The following is an 18765-nucleotide window of genomic DNA, read 5'->3' as shown; positions in this document are numbered from 1 at the left end:
TTCATGTGTTCACCCTAAAAGTGGGCGACCCTGCACGTCAACTTGCCTTCCTAGTTTCATTGTAACTGCATCAAAATTGCTGTAAGAGGAGGCCCCACATTTTTTTTTTTTTTTTCAAAATGTTTTTACCTACAATCTACAATGCCAAGATATCCCATGTAATAATTTGCTTCATCACATAAAGATTAAAACTGCGCAAAAAGCACTGTTATACAAAACAATGAACTGCTTATGTGGCACACTCAACGATATATGAAGACGAAAATAAAAATTCGCAATGAAGGCAACAAATGCTGTGTAACAGAAGAAATGGCAAAACTAAACTCACCTTAAACATTGCAAGTGTAAATCTGTACAGCTATGACAGAATTGCATACAAGCAAAGGTGATAGGCCAATTCAATAATTTGCTTGCAAAAACTGCACTGGTGGGAAACACGTGTCCCAAAAGTTTTTGCAGGCTGAAAACAATGCGAGAAACAAAACGTGCAAAGACAGTGCCACCTGTCCTCGACAGCCAATAGGGCAAAAGTGAAAGTGGCTTTGCAATTCTGGATATTGAGGCAAGCCATGCAGCATTTAAGGCAGCAAGCTCGGACTGTAAAAAAAGGAATCAACATGGCTCACAAGGAGTATCTAATCATTGTGCAGGATAACCATGCATACATATAAAATCAAAGTACAGAACAAACAACACAGAGGGGATTCGCATTTATTGGCAACCTTGCAACTATTCGATGGAAATACTACCTTATCCTGATCAGCCTGAATTCATTACTGTGCCGATGTTCTTGCCATTGCAGTCTCTCTTCAAGTTTTGTCACTATCTTCTTCACATAAACATCCCCATCACTTGCGCAATCATCATCAGAAGGATAACACTCTTCCATACTATAACGCCCCACAAATGATGCCATGTTTGTTTGAAAGTGCAGAAAAATCTCCTGCAAACAGGATGAGCCTGAAAACACAACGAATGCCTTCTGCCATCTATAGTGAAAACTAACATTCAATAAAAATACGGATGAAAAAAAAATGGGTGCTGCCATCTATGTTCTATATGTAAAAACACCATATGACAAGCACACCTCATCGTAAGCCATTTCGAAAGCAGCAAGACACCCATGACGAGAACAGCTCACCGCAAGTGAAAAAATGGCAATCAATCGCTCATGATGACCTGAGGTCGTCATCAACCCTTGAAGATGCACTAAAAACCATTCTGAAAAAATTAATTTTCACTTTTATTTTGCTTTCTGGGTATTCATGAACAAATAGTTTCAGTTGGAGACAACATAGCCACAAATTAAGCCAACGACACGGTCTATTTGCTTTGATGAGACTCAACCCCATCACTCTGCGATGGCCAATCAAAATACTACAATCCGTGAAGACACCCAAAATAATTTTTATTACTCTTTTTGGACATGAAATAAGTAATAGTTTCATAAAACCACTACATATTTGTGGAGCAAAATAACAAGCCCTAAGCAAGCGGACTGCTTTCTCGTGTCGTCTGCTGCTGCAGCGGTGATGCGCCTGACAGTCTACTCTGGCTCAACATAGTTTGACCAGTAAACCGCACATTTTCGAAGCTCACTCCGCCAACACCTGAGCGGCTAGTCACCACGCGACTGGCTGAAAGGCATTCCAAGCGTTTTCCACTGCGGCAAGCATGTTGGTTGACTCCTACTCTATGCGGTGAGTTAAATAAAGAGACGGAAGCCGTGACATTTAATGCAATTTAATAGGGAAATAAGCCACACAGGATAATAATTAATTCTAAGTTTCTAAGAATGCTTCTACTGTGCAGACTGAGTTCCCACTATAATAAGACAAACTCAAAATCCTCTTTAGGTGCACCTTTAAGAGTTGGAAAGCTTGGTGTTCGAAGGGTCCAATCCTGCAATGGTCAGCTTAAAATGCTATAAAGCATTGTTATGAACAGATTTTCAAACAGAGGATGCTCTAGATTCTGTGTAATCACAATTCTGGGAACGAGTGAGCAAGATAGCAACTCTATGCTGGCAAAATTGAGGAATCAAACAAATATAGCAAGTAATGCATTACAAATGCATTACTTCTATGACAGCACAAATGTCATCATTAGCAGCCTACCAATCTATGCTGCAGCATAAAGGCCTCTCTCATATATCTCCAATTAACCCTGTCCTGCAACAGCTGAGTCTACCTTAGCCCCGCAAAACCCCCTAATCTTATCCGCCCACATTGACTGTTTGCCACCCCCTGCTACGCTTGCCTTCTCTTGGAATCATTCCATTACCCTATGGGACCATCAGTTATTAGCTCTCCACATTACATACCGTACCCATGCCCATTTGTTCTTGATTTCACCTAAGATATCATTAACTCAAGTCTGTTCCCTGAACCAATCTGCTCTCTTACCGTCTCTGAATGTTACACTGATCTTTTCCTTTCCTAGCTCACTGCGCTGTCGTCAACCTAATTTGAACACTTTTCATCAGCCTGCAAGTTTCTGCCCCGTAAGTGAGTACTGGAACAACACAACTATTATATAATTTCCTCTTGAGGGATACCAGATAGGGACGCAAACGTATGTGCATGTGCCTTTTTTCGCGCATGTGTGGGTACAAAAGCATTGTTGCATGACACCATGCTACGAGGGTTGCCACTATTCCTTCGCTCCGCTCTGAAATGACTGCCTCATTTCAACTTGAACTTCCTTTCAGAAGATGCTCTGAAAATAGTGCAGGTAATAGTATGTTAATGAAATAATAAAATATGATGCATTCAACAAAGCTACAATGAGTACAGCAATATGCAGCCATGTAGTGGTACACACTGACAGCAGCAAACATTCACCGCACAGTGCTACTTCATCTAATCTCACATGAATTTCAGTACCAAACTAAAATTCTATTTCCCACTGACCTGGTAACATGACTCAAATCTATCGATACAAAGCAAGATTACCTCACTTTCACTACAAGCTTGTAATCCATACCAGTTAGCTGTCAACCTCTTCAACAGTGACCCTGAAATCTACGTTCATAGGCCATAGCCAAAACTGCGCACCTCATTTTCTAGTACCTGCTTCCCCCCTATCACATTCCATGGTTAACATGTCACCATTTCCACAGAGTTAAGCACAGTTCAAATTTCCTTCATTAGCCGCCATATGTACGCATATTTTGCCAAATGGTATTTTTGGGGCACACCTAATGATGCAAATGGTCTTGCCCCTCAGCCCTGCAGGCACAATTCAGTAGCACAGTGCTTGTATGGGCTTGATTATGCACCTGATATATTCATAAATTCAGCGCTGCCACAACCACTGTGGACTTCTTCACATAATTCCAGTGAATCACAACTAGCCCTACGAGCACTGATCGTATAACAACAGCATCAGCAAAAACAACAGTGAAATATGACACTGAGGAGGAAAGAGTCGTGCAGCAAAAGCAAGCAGGGCTCCATACGTCACAGCTATACTCACATGCAAAGCCACCACCACCACCACCGAACTTGAAACACAAGCTCTGAACTTTACCCTGGCTCCTGGGTCTGGAACCAGGGGCCCCTTCACCTTCTGGCCTTGTCCTCTGGTACTGGAACCAGGAGAGAGTGAGAGAAAGAAGAGAAATGCAAGTGTCTCTTCAGCTTTTCTTATCAGCGATTGTAGTTGCATAAGCATGGAAGTAGGAAACAACACATAATTCAGCCCACCTTATTACCTTTGGTAAGTAAAATTCTTCACAGCAGGCAATTCAGCGCAATCTGGTGTGGTGCAAAGACACTTGGTCAGGTCCTCACATGACATCATTGCTACCCTATCAAAACAAACCAAGTGCCACAATCCTTCATGGCTCAACTATCCAATGCTTTGGCCTCGCCATTAGGACAGTTCTTGCATGAGCATGAGCTTGTTCCGGGGCCAAAGAACAAGAGTTAAATCTTCACTTCGCAGTGTGCTTCAATTTCATTAAATTCACTCCTAAGAATAAGTAGCATGTCGCCTGGAAGCATTTGATACCCAAAAACATTGGCAAGAACAGACGAGCCCATATATCAATTCTAGGTTTTGGTTTATGGTTTATGTGGTTTAGCGTCCCAAAGCGACTCAGGCTATGAGGGGTGCCATGGTGAAGGGCTCAGGGTAATTTTAACTACTTGTGGTTCTTTAAACGTGCACTAACATCACACAGTATACAGGTCTCTAGCATTTCGCCTCAATCGAAATGTGACTGACGTGGCTGGGATTGAACCTGCATCTTTCAGATCAGCAGCCGAGCACCATACACTGAGCCACCGCGACGTCAGTTCTGGGCTTCACACAGTCAACTGTTCAAGCCTTTTAGGAACCACCTTGTGCAAAATGTTCACTATGCAAGCTACTAGCAATTGCCATCCACTGTTGTTGACGCAGGCACAAAAGCTTTTATTCAGCATGCACCTGTCTACCTGTACTATTAATGCAGTGCCACGAAACTAATGATCTCTGTGATATGACAGTATAGCAGAAAACAACAACACTGAGTTTAAGAAAATTAAAAGAGTATAAACACAGTATGAGCACTGGTCAACAAAATGCTAACTGTAAACTGTAAATGCTCATATAATGCTGCCTCCCTACAAAGGGCGCATACTGTAGCTTATATATGCTAAATTTTTCAAATATGCAAAAGCAACCTGTGCAGCATCAACACACTGCATGCAATGTGAACAGAAATTTATGCCACCTACAAAAGTACATTCTATCTTGCCTTTAAGCAAATGAATGCAAGTTTTAAACCAATAGCTTCCCTTCTGATAGCATCAGCACAGTTTCCATTGTACAGGCTACAAAAACCTGTACTGTGGTCATAGAAAATGAGTAACAAAATGAAATCCGTGAATGACACAAGGCTAGCAACTAAAGATAACATGATGGGCAGAAAAACCTCATTAATTCGGGCTAAAGGTACCGAAAGACATGCAGTAATTATTCGAAGGCCGAGTATTAAACGCCCCACTTTGCAGAAGAAAAATGAGGAAAACCTGAAAATGCAGTGAAGCCTTGCAAGGAGACTGCTTCGCACAAACAGTGAAAAGCCCATGCAGTTCGCCATGCTGGAAGAATAGTGAACACGTAAACAAGGGCAATGCCATCGAAACGGCGAGACTGCTTTTAAAAAGAAAATGGCCACCGATGCACCAGTCGGCGTCCGAACGTGGCACGCAGATCGGCTCAGAAAGATGGCAAATTCATGGCCGATAGCCGCTGTCGCTGCGGGCTGGCTGCGAAGCTCAGAAATGTGGCCAGGCTATTTTTTTGGCCTAGCGACACAGCCCTCCTACAGTCATCATGCTCGCCATTACGTGCATGTCGGAGGTGCGTGGGTTACAATGCACCATGCATTGTAATACACCAACATATTATATTTGCAACATATTATAGAAGGACCAAACAGAAAAAAACCGCACGCTTTCACTTTGTGCCTTATCGAAGCGGGTAGCCAGCAATTTGTTCTCATCACGTGTTATATGTGGGAAAGCCTACTTGCGGATAAAAAGCCCAGCGATAAATGACGGAGGAAAAAAGCTAACAGGAAACATTTTTACTGTTTTCCTGACACTCTTAAACCCAATCTTTGGATAATTCACCCAGATATTATGCTGCGGCCGGATCTATGAAACTCGGCACGGTATTCAATCGAATGAACATTAGGAAATTTCCGAATACATACCCGAAAATTCTCGAATAAGAATCTGAACCGAATTACAAACATTCAACTCGTATTCGAGTTTCCACTATTCAAACGCATCTAATAAATAACCATTAAGCAAATCACATTCAGTCTTGGATGCAATTCTAATAACTCAAACTTCTGATAGTTCAAGCAAAAATCTCCGGCCACTTTAAGTTTGAATTAATGGAGTCTATACTACTGCATTATTGTGATGTTGCCCCTAAATAAATTTCTTGACTAAACGTTTTTCATGGGGCATCCTTAACGAGAAAATTCCTAATATACTTCACAAGAGCTATTCCTCACCTGATCCAGGCTGGATGGGTGGTTGTACGAAGAAACACCAAACACCTCGTCGATCTTTCGGCGAGCTTCCTCCACAGCTGGGTCAACCCGGTCAGTTTCCACCGTATATGTGCCAGTCTCACTTCGGTCGTCAGCAGGAGACAAAAGCTGCTCTGGGCCAGAGCCTGGATCAACAATACGTGACGCCGATGAAGACGCACCACCAGCCGGGCCCGGCAGAGGAACCCGCGTCGGTCCATCGTTGAGCATCCTCTGGATCAGGTATGACGCCGAGTCACTCAGGCGTTCATCCTGCCGCCTTGCCTGGCGGGACGACTCTACATCCGAACTCCACCCTTCAGCGCCACTCCTTGCTCCTCCACGGCCCGTTTCTGCACCGCTCCAACGCCTTTTCGCCAAGTCAGCAGCATTAAGGGGACTTGTGGGTGTCCTGCGACCACTGGCCGACGACTCGCCACCAGACTTCGATACCGGCGAGGCCCGCGTCCTAGACGGCGTCCGCTCTGACTCTGGTTTTGGGGGTGCAAATTTCCGTATGCTGTCCTTAAGAGCCAGAGGCTTGCTGCCACCAGTTACATTGTCGTCAAAGTGGATTGTGAATGCCATGGAATTAGAGCCAGACGCCTGCGTCTGGGATGCGGGAGTGTCGGGACACGGTGACTGTTCATCCTTGGAGGGCGTCGACTTGGCAGCAGAGTCCCCAGGAGATGACTCATCGGCTGTGAAAAGTGAGGACCACATAGTTAATGAAGGGTTCACAAATGTTATTATTGTGCAGTAATGTGTGAACTCCATGAGTCAACAATGAAATCCACGTGGCAGTAATAGGTACAACCAGTCACTCAGCATAACGCTTCACATCTAAACATGAATATATGAATAAACCAGAAGAAACTGGAAAGAAAATGTGCCACAAACACAGATTGTTTGCATTTCATTCTGCCGCTACACAGACCTTTTATCTTATCAACCTTTAACCCTAATTCCCTGATAAGCTGAATCATCTGGGAAACTTAGTCTAGCTCTGCACACACACTACGAAAACAATACCCGGAACTACCAAACTTGTACTTACTGGTTAACACAAACTCTTCAAAGGCAATGCCAACTAGTCAGTTTATAACCAACGATTGCCGGTTCCAATTAGCTCCTTGTGTTTGTTTCTATGCGCTATCCACCCTTAATCACTAAAGTAACTATCACCAAACAGTACATCATCAGTTTCCGTGTGACTGCGCCAGACAAAATCACTAAATCATTCAATCAATAGTATCGACACGCAGTTTACAGTCGAAGCCTAATGTAACGAACACAGATGCAATGCATCATTCGCTCTATTAAACTCTTCCTAATCATTTTTAACAAACACATACAATTGTTGCTGTATCTATCGAAGGAGGTTGTCCATACAACAGATATAATGAATTCCCTAAAGCAAAGATATGCCCACTAGGATGGCAGGCTTCACCGCACTGTACAAATGACTGGTGGTGGTGCAGCAAGGGTTTGCGTCAAGTTTCACACTTTTATCTCGCAGCCTAGCAGTAACTGCCCTGCCCTCATGTCGGTTGCCACTAAGGTGGTGAAATCGGCGATTACTTTCACTCTGACATACCATTTTTCAAGCGGCACGGCTGTAATGCGGAGAAGCCACCCAAGCTAACCCTCAGCCTGTGCCACTAGGTGCTGGCAGTGCTATGCAGGGAAGCCAACCTGACTTGCGATAGGTTTTTGCGGCCTTGTGAAATAGCACTAAAACCTCAGAAAGGGTGTCCATGTTTCTCTAGTAAAGATCGCTTGAGTTGACGTCCCTTCACTGACTAAACTGCGCTGCTCTCGCATGAATTTCTGAGAAAATATTATATTGCGAATTTTGGCTACAGCGTCAAACTATTTTACGATTTTGTACCTTTTCACTATAACGAGGCCCGACAGCACAAAGGGCAGAGACCTAATCAAAGCGAGCTTATGACTCGTGACTAATGCGAATAAGCTGAATCGTCTGGGAAACTTAGTTTAGGTCTGCACACACACTACGAAAACAATACCCGGAACAACCAAACTTTTACTTTCTGGTTAACACAAACTCTTCAAAGGCGATGCCAACTAGTCAGTTTATAACCAACGATTACCGGTTCCAATTAGCTCCTTGTGTTTGTTTCTATGCGCTATCCACCCTTAATCACTAAAGTAACTATCACCAAACAGTACATCATCGGTTTCTGTGTGACTGCGCCAGACAAAATCACTAAATCATCTAAATCATTCAATCAACAGTATCGACAAACAGTTTACAGTCGAACCCTAATGTAACGAACACAGACATAATGCATCGTTCGCTCTATCAAACTCTTCCTAATTATTTTTAGCAAACACGTACAATTTTTGCTGTATCTATCGAAGGAGGTTGTCAATACAACGGATATAACGAATTCCCTAAAGCATTGATATGCCCTCTAAGATAGCAGGCTTCACCGTACTGTACAAATGATTGGTGATGGTGCAGCAAGGGTTTGCGTCAAGTTTCACACTTTTATCTCGCAGCCTAGCCCTGCCCTCATGTCGGTTGCCACTAAGGTGGTGAAGTCGGCGATTACTTTCACTCTGACATACCATTTTTCAAGCAGCACGGCTGTAATGCGGAGAAGCCACCCAAGCTAACCCTCAGCCTGTGCCACTAGGTGCTGGCAGTGCTATGCAGGGAAGCCAACCTGACTTGCGATCGGTTTTTGCGGCCTCGTGAAATAGCACTAAAACCTCAGAAAAGGTGTCCATGTTTCTCTAGTAAAGATCGCTTGAGTTGCCGTCCCTTCACTGACTAAACTGCGCTGCTCTCGCATGAATTTCTGAGAAAATTTTATATTGCGAATTTTGGCTACAGCGTCGCACTATTTTACGATTTTGTACCTTTTCACTATAACGAGACCCGACAGCACAAAGGGCAGACACCTAATCACAGCGAGCTTATGACTTGTGACTAATGCGAATTTCTCTTCCAAAAGGAACAACTGCAAGCCCCTATAGCAATCATGAAATTAGTTCCGTGGGCTACCCAATCTTTTAAAACATGGATAAAGACATGCTGCTTTATTCAGTGTAGCAATCGTGGGGCCCCGGGCATGTGGAGATATTACACACACTTTGTGTGGCCCCCTCTTAAAAGGATGCTGAGAAACCTGTCCCTATCTTATAAGCCAGAGCAAGGGTCCTCATTCTTTTTAGTGTTCCGGAACCCCAACAGTGCCGAGGAACACCCGAGGCAAGGTGCCGAGGAACCCCGCATGTCCTGGCTACTGCCTCTCCCTGCCCAACAGGAATGCAATAAAAGGCATTGCAGAGGTACAGCACTTCCAAGAAAGTGGCCAAATTCAATCAACAATTGCTGGCTGTATAGTAGAACAGCCTGCTATAAGCAATTATTATACGGTCAGTCCCAAAATAAAGTGGGTAAAAGAAAAGTGGGAGTTGAGGTATGCACAGATTTAGGCACTTGGGGAAACCAAAAAGTGCTTCGAGGCAGCCAAGGGTCCCATGGAGTCCAGTTCGAGAACCTCTGGACTAGTGATATTCATAATTGGAAATGACCCTGCAGTAAAATTCACTAAAGCGGTGCGGCAAAGGAAAATAACTTCCACTGACAGCTTACAGCCTTTTTCGTCGCGCTGTTCCTTCTTGGGAGGCGGTGGCGGTGGAGCCCGTTCCTTGCCAGGCGAATGCACGGGCCTCCAGGCCAGTGTGGTTGGCTTAGTGGGGGGTGGCCTGCCTGGCAACACTTCCCTCACCGTACTCAGGGAGTCCTCGGTTTTACTCAGGTCCTCAAGGGAATCCGCATCCTATCACGGAGAATGAAATGGGGACATGTAGTGCAATAAAATGCACTCAATAAGTGAGCTAGCTGCACCAGCAACAGCACTTCTATGCGAATGACGGCAATTTCTAGACATTCTACCGGCACAGCGTCCTTGGCACGCGCGAGGAAACCTACAGAGTTAATACACTGGCTCTCGAACAAAAGTGAAGGGTGCACTACCATAAGCACATTCTGCACACTTTTGCCAAGTGTGGTGCCGGCCATTAAAATTGGCCTTTTGATAGCCTGCTGTTCCTACGCAGACCTAATTCGAGGCATAATAATCTGGCAACATTAATTTCTTTAGGCCAGACCAGTACCATGATGGCTACTATCACCCTGAAACAAACTTACCGATGGCATTCTTGCAACATTTTTAAGATTAAGGTGCTCAGAGGTACAAAAGTGTTTCCTTTAAGCAGATTTGACCACTTGTTAGAGCAGCTATCTTAGTTCTACACCACTTTTTTGCGCAAATGTTCCATTAAAAATCAAACTGTGCTGGCCAAGCTCCTACAGGCAGCCATGAAAGTGCCATGAAGGCAGTGCATAAGGTTAAGCGTAATGTTCTCTCAGGACAAAAACAGAGGCCTTGTAAGATCAAGCCTCAATTGGCAATGGACAGGAAACGTGGGGCATGACTTGGTAAACCGCAAGAACATCAAGATGCTATGTAAAAGCTGAAGCAGATGCCTGCGCACTGAACTGAAGGAACCACGACTGCAGAGGGTGAGCGCGATGAAGTACACATTTAAATCTTATTCTCTCATTCCAAACATAAATGCCAACAAGGTGTGTACAGGTACAGTCGCAAGTTTCGTTTGGTTTGTGGGGGTTTATGTCCCAAAGCAAGTTAAAAACATTAGCACTTTGACATGCCACAGCAGCGGCACAGACAGCAATGCTCAGCACAGCGGTTACGAACATGCCGATAACAAAACTACCAAGTGTGTTCGCAAAGCACAGTGCTACGCCAGCCCTGCAGTGCGATTTTCACTGCACCAATGGTGTCACTGTGCTAACCTTTCTTCCTCGCGACTGTACCTCCAATACGAAAAAGAACAAGGAGTTTGCACGAAGTAAGAGTTCTGTGCTTATTTCTGCACTCAAGTTGGAAATGACTTGAATATCTGAGGCCAGGAGGAAAACTATTTAGAACTTATAAAAAAGTGTGCTTGTCATTCATTTATATGAAGTAATCATTGCTTAAACGCCTACTTTCTACTTAGCTACTTGTACAATCCTAGTGAAGTTGCAGCCAACTAAACTCCAAGTTCAAGCATAGCAACCACAATAACAGCCATCCAAATATGATAATTTTCATGAAAAGCCAGAATGGCAAAATTCGCAAGCACCTCAAAGAGACGTCACAGCAAAAATTCGAAAAGCTACCCCATCAGCATATGTCAGCCTTGCCTCGATAACTGCACTGGTACGTAGGGAGGTCCAAAAGTTGGCTAAATTTTTCCCCTAAGTGTCTGACTTGACGTTAGCCAAAACCTTCACAGCAAATTTCTCAAACTTCACCACACACAGCCACCAGTTTGCAAAAATGGCTGCAAGAAATGATGAGTCGTCACTGAATTTTGTAGGGAAAGAAATTGCCAAGCACTCAAGGCCACCGTGCATCCTTATTCTCAGCAAAAAAGTAGACCCGCACCAGCTAAAAGCCATGTGCACACAACTGCACCTGCATCACAGGGGATGAGAGGGAGCCCTCCTTTCCAGCACTCAGTGGGGAACTTGGTGACACTTTTTGGGGGCTCCCCGAATCAGACCCGGAGTGAAGAACCGCAGGTGTCTGAGGAGACGATAAAGACGATGGGCTGTGTGGACTTGATGCTGGGGTGCCCTTAAAAACTGAAGCTAGGGAAGGTGTCTTCTGCTCATTGCGTGCCGTGGGAGAGGACGGGACTGGATCCGAGGAACTAGACGGTGGCGAGGACAGTTTCATCCGGCGTGGTATCACGTCTTCCGGAGATTGCGGGCAAAGAACAGGGCTGGCGGACTGGGCAGACCCTGGGCTCGGGCCCTCACACACAAATGTCCTGTTGTGACCCGTGCTGTCGCGACGTAGCATCCTGTCAGAGCTGTCAGAACTTGGGCTGTCACGGCTGAAGGTTTTGTTGGCACTGGAATCCTGCATTCAGTAAATGCGAGAAACGCGTCGCATGCTATGTTGTATCAAAGACTGTACCAAAGGCACGGTGTTATGAAAAGAAGCATGTTGCTAGTTTTCCGCGAATTATGTGGCAGAAAAGAAAAAGATATGGTGGAAGAATAATTCAGGATGGTCACATCTTCAGTCAATTCCTAGTCAAAAACTCTTGCCCAAAGCACACACACATTACAGGGGGTCCACAACAATGTCTCAGGATAGACATTAGCTCCTAAATAAATCAGCAGAAATGATTACTGCCATGTTTTTCAACCATTCTAAATGAAAAGTAAACTTTTTTTGCGCACGAAAATTTCTGCTGTGTACATATTGTCACATAGCAGTTGGTGCTGGTAGCTCGCGTCTACACGGCAGAGAAATGCCAACACCGAGAAGCTCTGGGAAGGTGCGACAGCACACCAAGACAGCCAGAGTGGAACGTCAGTTTCTTCTTCAGAAGTGCACAGCGTGGCGCACGAGCTGCGTGCCGAACAGCCGCCGAGCGGTTATTGTTGTAGATGTGGCAATACCATAAACAGCATGCTACCGCAGCCTGCATATATGAAGAGTTATTTTCAAAGGGTAGACAAGAAATAAGTCATCTCTTTTGGTTACAACGTAAGTCTGCACGTACACAAGACGTGCCTGCTGCATGATCAAAAACCACTAAAGACTGGCTTCATGACTTGCCTCTCTTATAACCAAGTCCCCATTCCCGAATGCAGGTGCAGCCCTTTTGGGTGAGGCAGGATCCGAAGGCACTGCACGGTCAGTAGATTTATGGACGCAGAAGACCTCGTGACGTAATGATGCTGCAGTCAAGGCCATGTCCGCTGTAAGCTTGAATGGACATCTAAAAACAATCATAGGCGCCTTTCCAAAATGCTCATGCAAAATGCTCAACCCAATTCCCAGCAACTTTTCACATGCTTGAGACCTATCTCGTGTCATCACTTCTATGTAATAACTTCTTATGTGCGCCAGTACTCCAAAAAAGTCGAACAAGCTGTGTCGCTTGTTTCGTTGAGATGTCCATTATTTTGACACCAAGCACTTGTGGTGTCATGGTCTCAAAAGTAAAATTTGTGTCCGCAAAAATAATCTGCTTGTAACCACTAAACTGAACAAGCAAGAACGTGTAGCTCGGCATCCTAAAGTGCTTCAAATTTTTAAAGGAAAAAAATCAATGCTGCTTCTTTAGCCATGTTGTAATGCACTAGCCAGGGGCTGAGATTAGCTCCTTTGCAAGGCACTGGAATAAAGGCTGCCAGCTATAATGTTCTTGCCACAAAATTCTTATTTTTGAGAAAACGAGTTGCTTTCTTCAGCTGAACTGTGGGTTAATTATCTTGCCTCAAACGTTTACTCTGCCACGCATAGTTAAGAGTTCGCCACACCTGAGACTGCTGTTCCCAACACTCAAAAGACTTAGTTATGGCCGAGTTTCACACTGATCTGCTGACTGAACTGCCCATTGATTTCTTGATCAATACAGTACCTGATCACAATCATTTGTAAGGCCTTTAAAGTGCATAAAGCAGAAGGGTTTTATTTAAACTCCCTCAAAGAGTTTACCTTAGCATGCATTCTCTACTAATCAGCAGGTGGAAATGCACATGTACCTTGATGTTTACAAATACACAGCTTAACCAAAACATCAACAAACAATAAGAACGTGTAAAGGATATCGTATCCAAAACGAAGTGAATCCAAGTGATTGAGCTTGACGTATGACTGTTCCGGTATCCTCACACCATTCAGGTATGTCTGCAAGAGAAGCACTGAATTCAGAATCTGGCCTCCGCCCAGCTATTTTGAAAAAGAAACATCTCTAGCCGTTGCATTCTCACCCCTGTGACGCTGTTCAAGTCCTTCACGTGAAAACACTTGTCGCTCGGGTTGAAAAATATTACCGCATGCCTTTTGTCTACACTGGCAGACTGCATATACAATAAAAAGAAAAGCAGAAAGGTATTAAAAAAAAATTCACCAAAAGCAAAAGTAGGTTTCAATTGACAAGGCATCCATGATCAGTTTCACTCACTCCGGAACAAGTCATCCCGTCATGTACAAACGGCTTCCAATATTTAAAGCACATATGACAGCAGTCTACATTATGACTCCTGATTATGACCGATATGGTTAAAACATAAAATGTTTCCTAGAGTGGTCACTCTATTTACAGCAGCTATACTGGCAGTTTTAGCATTCATATTTTCAGTGCCCTTTTACTATAGTGAAGTGCACTGAAAATACCAAACATTAAATAATTCCTGAAAGGCAAAAAGCAAAGATAAAAATGACTAGTGTTCAATCTTTCATATTAAGTTGGTCACAACGAATAAAGAACACACAAGCATGATGCAAAATCACAAAAGAAGCAAAGGAGAAGAGACACTGCTGTACATATAACAAGGTTCATGAGATACCAAAACAGCAGCTGAGATGTCAGAAGCATGCTCTCCTCAAATTAAAATATTAACAACCACATAGGTCAAAGAAATTTGGCCATAAATGCTTCCCTCATATCAGCTTTTGATACTAAGTCTTCACAGCAAAAGCCGAGGCAAGAGCATGCTGAACTACCGAAAGAAACTACTGTAATGCACAAAATATGACAAATAGGCTCCTGGCCACAATTCAAACGAACAACCTTTCAATCTCTGGAGCTTATTATCAGGCTTTAAAAAGTTAGTCTCAACTTACGTCCTATTTCTCACCATACACAAACAACGTTCACCATTCCCGACTGACTTTTATTCAATAGCAGGCCTGAACATGTATACAGCCTTTGTAGAAGGTATACAGCCCAACCAATGTGCTTCTGGGCCATGCAATACAGCTCGTCGTGTATTTTTAGTATCACAAACCTCCTGAGGGAACTTTATTCCTCATCCTTCTGAAGCTTTGGACTTCCAGGAATTCTTAAGAGCCCCATGGCATCACCAGGAAGCTACCTGGTGTGTTATACATTTTTTACGAAAACTTTACATTGCACTACGCTTCTTCGAGTAGTGTATAAAAGAAAGGACTTGAAGGAACACTGAAAGCAATGACATTCAATTTTTGGTATTTGTAAAAGTAAATTTTATTGCCCCTTCTGGCTATGTTGGCGTCTCTCCATCAGCAAGAGATATTCATTGCCAAGAACATTAGATTTAAAAATTCCCCTTCCATTCGATTTAAACTGCTGACGCAGGACCGAGAAGACGTTCACGATCACTTTTGAAATTTAATGGCAAATGCCAGCCACAGGGGTCTGTGCAGAGAGCTATCTTGATGCACTAGCTAGCTTGCAAAACAGCTGGTGATGGTGACCCCTCACAGTATTTGATCTTTTTTACCTTTTAATTCTGGCTTGTAAAGCTCTATTTTCACTGAAAATGCTACCTTTGTCATTAGAAATTCTGTAATTTATTGATACAGCAATGAAGTTCGGATTGCTTGTTCATATTCTTACAAGGGTCTTTCACAGTGCAACGACACAAAGCAGGAAAAAAATGCTTCGGTACAGGCCAACTTCAATCTGGCTTCAGCGTCTACTTAAGCTGAAACTTTGCAAACATAGCAATTAATAAAATGCAACAATAAAGCATATCGCACAGCTCTTCATATACCTTGATGATAACAGTACTGACGATTTTACCCACTGCAGTAGTTGTGCTTTAGCAAAACACACAAGTAGCAGAAACTAACTCACATCAACTATGATGTCACACTCTTGACGGCCAATGAATATCATTGCCGCGGGTAGAGGGTGGACTGTGCCATCTTTGGAGGTCAGGACCCATTTCGAGTCGGACCGGTGGTCCATTCCCAAGCTCCCTGCGTTGGAAAATGAGCACGATGTCCCCCCTGTTTCCAACAAGTTAAAAAGTGCACATGCAACGCCGACACTCGCAATTAAAACTCTCAATACTAAGGAATTCAATGGATTCAACTCAACAGCAGTGAACCTCAGATGGAGCAGGCTTTGTTGCATGCAAACAAGTGAGTGAGGGCCTGTATGTAGCCACAACAATAGGACTTTAAATGCGATGATGACCGCGTGGAAGATCCAAAAGCTCAACATTATAGTGCCATGGGGCTAAAAAAAAAAAAAACAAGCCGTATATGTTTACAGCCTTTCCCCACGCATGACTAGGTTGAGCCATGTTGCAGCAATCGAACGAATGACCCGTGAAGAGCGCTTTCGGGGCGTGTTCGAGCAAATGTCAAGGCATGTGCGCGTTGAAGGGGCGGTGGTCCCAAAATAGGCGCGACCGTCTTCCTCAAGAAAACCATGCCGCCCGCAACAAAAACAAACATTGTAGCTAGACGTGACGGACCCTTGGCAGAAACCGCCGGGTGTTGACCAAACAACGCTAATTCGTTCGTTTCTTTGCAGCCGTTATTGCGGCTAAGTTGACGTCCGGTGGACGAACTGCTACGCTGCGCCTGAAAAACATGGCACTGCAAGCGGGCGCGGCGCCGCCGAAAGCTGCGCCAGCGATTGCACATAGAACAAAAGGGGCGTCGGCTATCGCAAAAGCTGTGTATCTAGATAAACGCGCTTTCGAGCTGGTCACAACGGAGCTGTGTACTTTGTCAACACAACAAGGTCTGCTGCCAAACTCTTACAATAATCACTTGGCTGTTTGGAATAAATACTGCAGTGCACAGAGAACGATGAAAATAACACGGCACACTTCTGCCACACATGTGGAATCCCGCATTTTTTTTTTTATCAAGGGCAGCCTGTACACTCTGGATTCTGCGGTCTTCCCTAGGGCGTCCTTCACACGTATACGGACTCCGCCGGGCGCCCGGCGCCGCATCACCACACTTTCACGGCGGCGAAGCAAACTTGACCCGGCGCAATTAAACGGAGACGTCTAGCGTGATATTGAGGGCAACTGCTCAATACAACCGCGGAGCGAGATGCGAGCCGCTATGAAACAGAAGAAGAAGAAACAACGGAGAAAGAGAAAAAGTATAGAAAGCAGACACCCGACCGTGACTCAGTGAGCGGCGCGCAGTCTCCGGCAGATGCTCAAAATAACAGCTGACGCCACCGACGAACAATGCCCACGACAAAATTTAACAATCAACAGCTCTCGAGTTGAGAAAGGCGCTGTAGCACATTTCAGTTCGAAGGTTGTGCAGGCATATCCTTGAGCACGCTGACGAAACGAAGCGCCAGGAAAAAGCATGCGCAGACTACATCGACTCCCCGTCAACATTAGGCCTAAAGTGAAAGCGACTACACGGCTGCTTTCATGCCACGCTCATTCATGACCATACACAAACACGAGGACAAACAGTGTGGCAGGCAGTCGTGTACGCTACGCACCTCATAAAGACGAAAAGAAGCAGCGACTTAATCCACGCAGATCACATTTGAAAGGAAATCTGATGCATTTCTTCTGCTAGCAACTAGAGTTGCTCTGGCTGCCATCTGAATGCACCCTCGACCCAGAAAGCATGCATAAATCTGGGCCGCTACGCGAGCGAAGAGCGAAACTCGTTCTTTCGCTAGCTTGAAGGAATGGCGCAAAGGAGATGCATATGCAGCGATCCCTGTAGCGTACTACCGGCGAAAGTATCGGAAGACCCACGCAAAAGCAAATTTAAAAAGCCAGTGTTGCGCGCAGCGAGGTGAAGCGACGGGGGAGTGTGACGAGAGAGTCGCTCCTACGTCGTCTGCTAAAAATGAAACCAAAACTTACGAAAACTCGGAAGATGAAATTTTGAGAAGAACTTGACCATCTTGGCGGTGTCCGGCAATGTAGATAACGCGAGTGACCATGTAGAGCGGCTCGTTAGAAAGGACCTTTGGACAGCGGTGAGTCGTGCGTGTGCGTGGGAAGGTACGTGTACGAGTTTACGACGTATGCGCGACACGTGGGACGTAGGGTAGGTGTACACACATGCATTATATGGCGAGGTGCGAGGTGCGCGGCAATACCGCGATTTACCCCATATAACCTGGTACCGTACGCTGACGTCCTATTTCTTGTTTTCTGCAATGCAGACACTTAGCTCTACTACCGCAAATATGCTACATGCGCATGGTACGTATATGTAAAACCACCGCAGATAAATAAATATTTCTCAGTGAGGATGTTTTCTCTCAGGTGTTTTTTTTTTTCGGGCATAAAAAAATAATGATAGGCCAGGTGACCAATAAATGACACACTGGCAAGCACGGGACAATGAACATTTATTTTATTTTATAATTTGTGAGAGAAAAAAAGTAAAGAAGGTGTACACGACGTCGATCGCATCATTATTAGCCCCTTAATTTTCAGGAAGTACATGAAAGGTACATATGTTACAGTTAATACACTTCATTGTTGAAACAGGTCGGCGCATGCAACCGTCTGGAACAAAGCTCGCTTCCTCGAGGATCAAAGATGCGTGACTGAATACACGCGGATAGGCAACAGGAGAGGAGTCCAATGCTGCCAGCTAGGCTGCTGCGTTACGCTCGACCTGGGACGCACATATCGTAATGACCCGCGTTGGCAGCGCTGTACAAAAAGCTTTCCCTGTTCTTATTGTCACCACGCGTCCTCTAAGCTTACAAAACAAACTGCAAACGAGTCGGGCTACCAATAGCGACCTCTACGTGACCAGAATGGGCGCGGCGTGCAAGATGATTATCGCGGTGAAAAGTGAACACAAACAAGAAAAATACAACCACCGATCGCCACTTCCGTCGTCTGCTACTACGGATGCTTGCGGCGGAAAATACGTCAT

The 18765-nt window shown here is 44.6% G+C and overlaps 1 protein-coding gene across 12 annotated transcripts in view; it reads right to left on the bottom strand.

Moving 5' to 3' along the window:
• LOC144133283 (uncharacterized) overlaps positions 1 to 18765 on the bottom strand; it is a 45646-nt gene that overhangs the window by 12131 nt on the left and 14750 nt on the right. Inside the window, exons 1-9 of one of the 12 annotated variants that reach the window (XM_077666246.1) lie at positions 17733 to 17886; positions 15725 to 15879; positions 13875 to 13964; positions 13713 to 13791; positions 12715 to 12827; positions 11557 to 12006; positions 9663 to 9849; positions 6017 to 6735; positions 3478 to 3589 (exon numbers count right to left, since the gene is read on the bottom strand). In XM_077666246.1, the coding sequence (XP_077522372.1) occupies positions 3478 to 3589; positions 6017 to 6735; positions 9663 to 9849; positions 11557 to 12006; positions 12715 to 12827; positions 13713 to 13791; positions 13875 to 13964; positions 15725 to 15879; positions 17733 to 17772 (1945 nt within the window). In that variant the 5' untranslated portion in view covers positions 17773 to 17886. Of the gene's footprint in view, positions 1 to 3477; positions 3590 to 6016; positions 6736 to 9662; positions 9850 to 11556; positions 12007 to 12714; positions 12828 to 13712; positions 13792 to 13874; positions 13965 to 15724; positions 15880 to 17018; positions 17248 to 17356; positions 17644 to 17732; positions 17887 to 18765 lie in introns of those variants that run through there. The other 11 variants (XM_077666247.1, XM_077666251.1, XM_077666248.1 and 8 more) reach the window with 11 other exon arrangements.

The sequence above is a fragment of the Amblyomma americanum genome, chromosome 5, assembly GCF_052857255.1.
Source record: "Amblyomma americanum isolate KBUSLIRL-KWMA chromosome 5, ASM5285725v1, whole genome shotgun sequence".
NCBI classification, from domain to species: Eukaryota; Metazoa; Arthropoda; class Arachnida; order Ixodida; family Ixodidae; genus Amblyomma; species Amblyomma americanum.
Note: the sequence above shows the minus strand (reverse complement) of the source record. Positions and strands in the feature narration are given on the sequence as shown.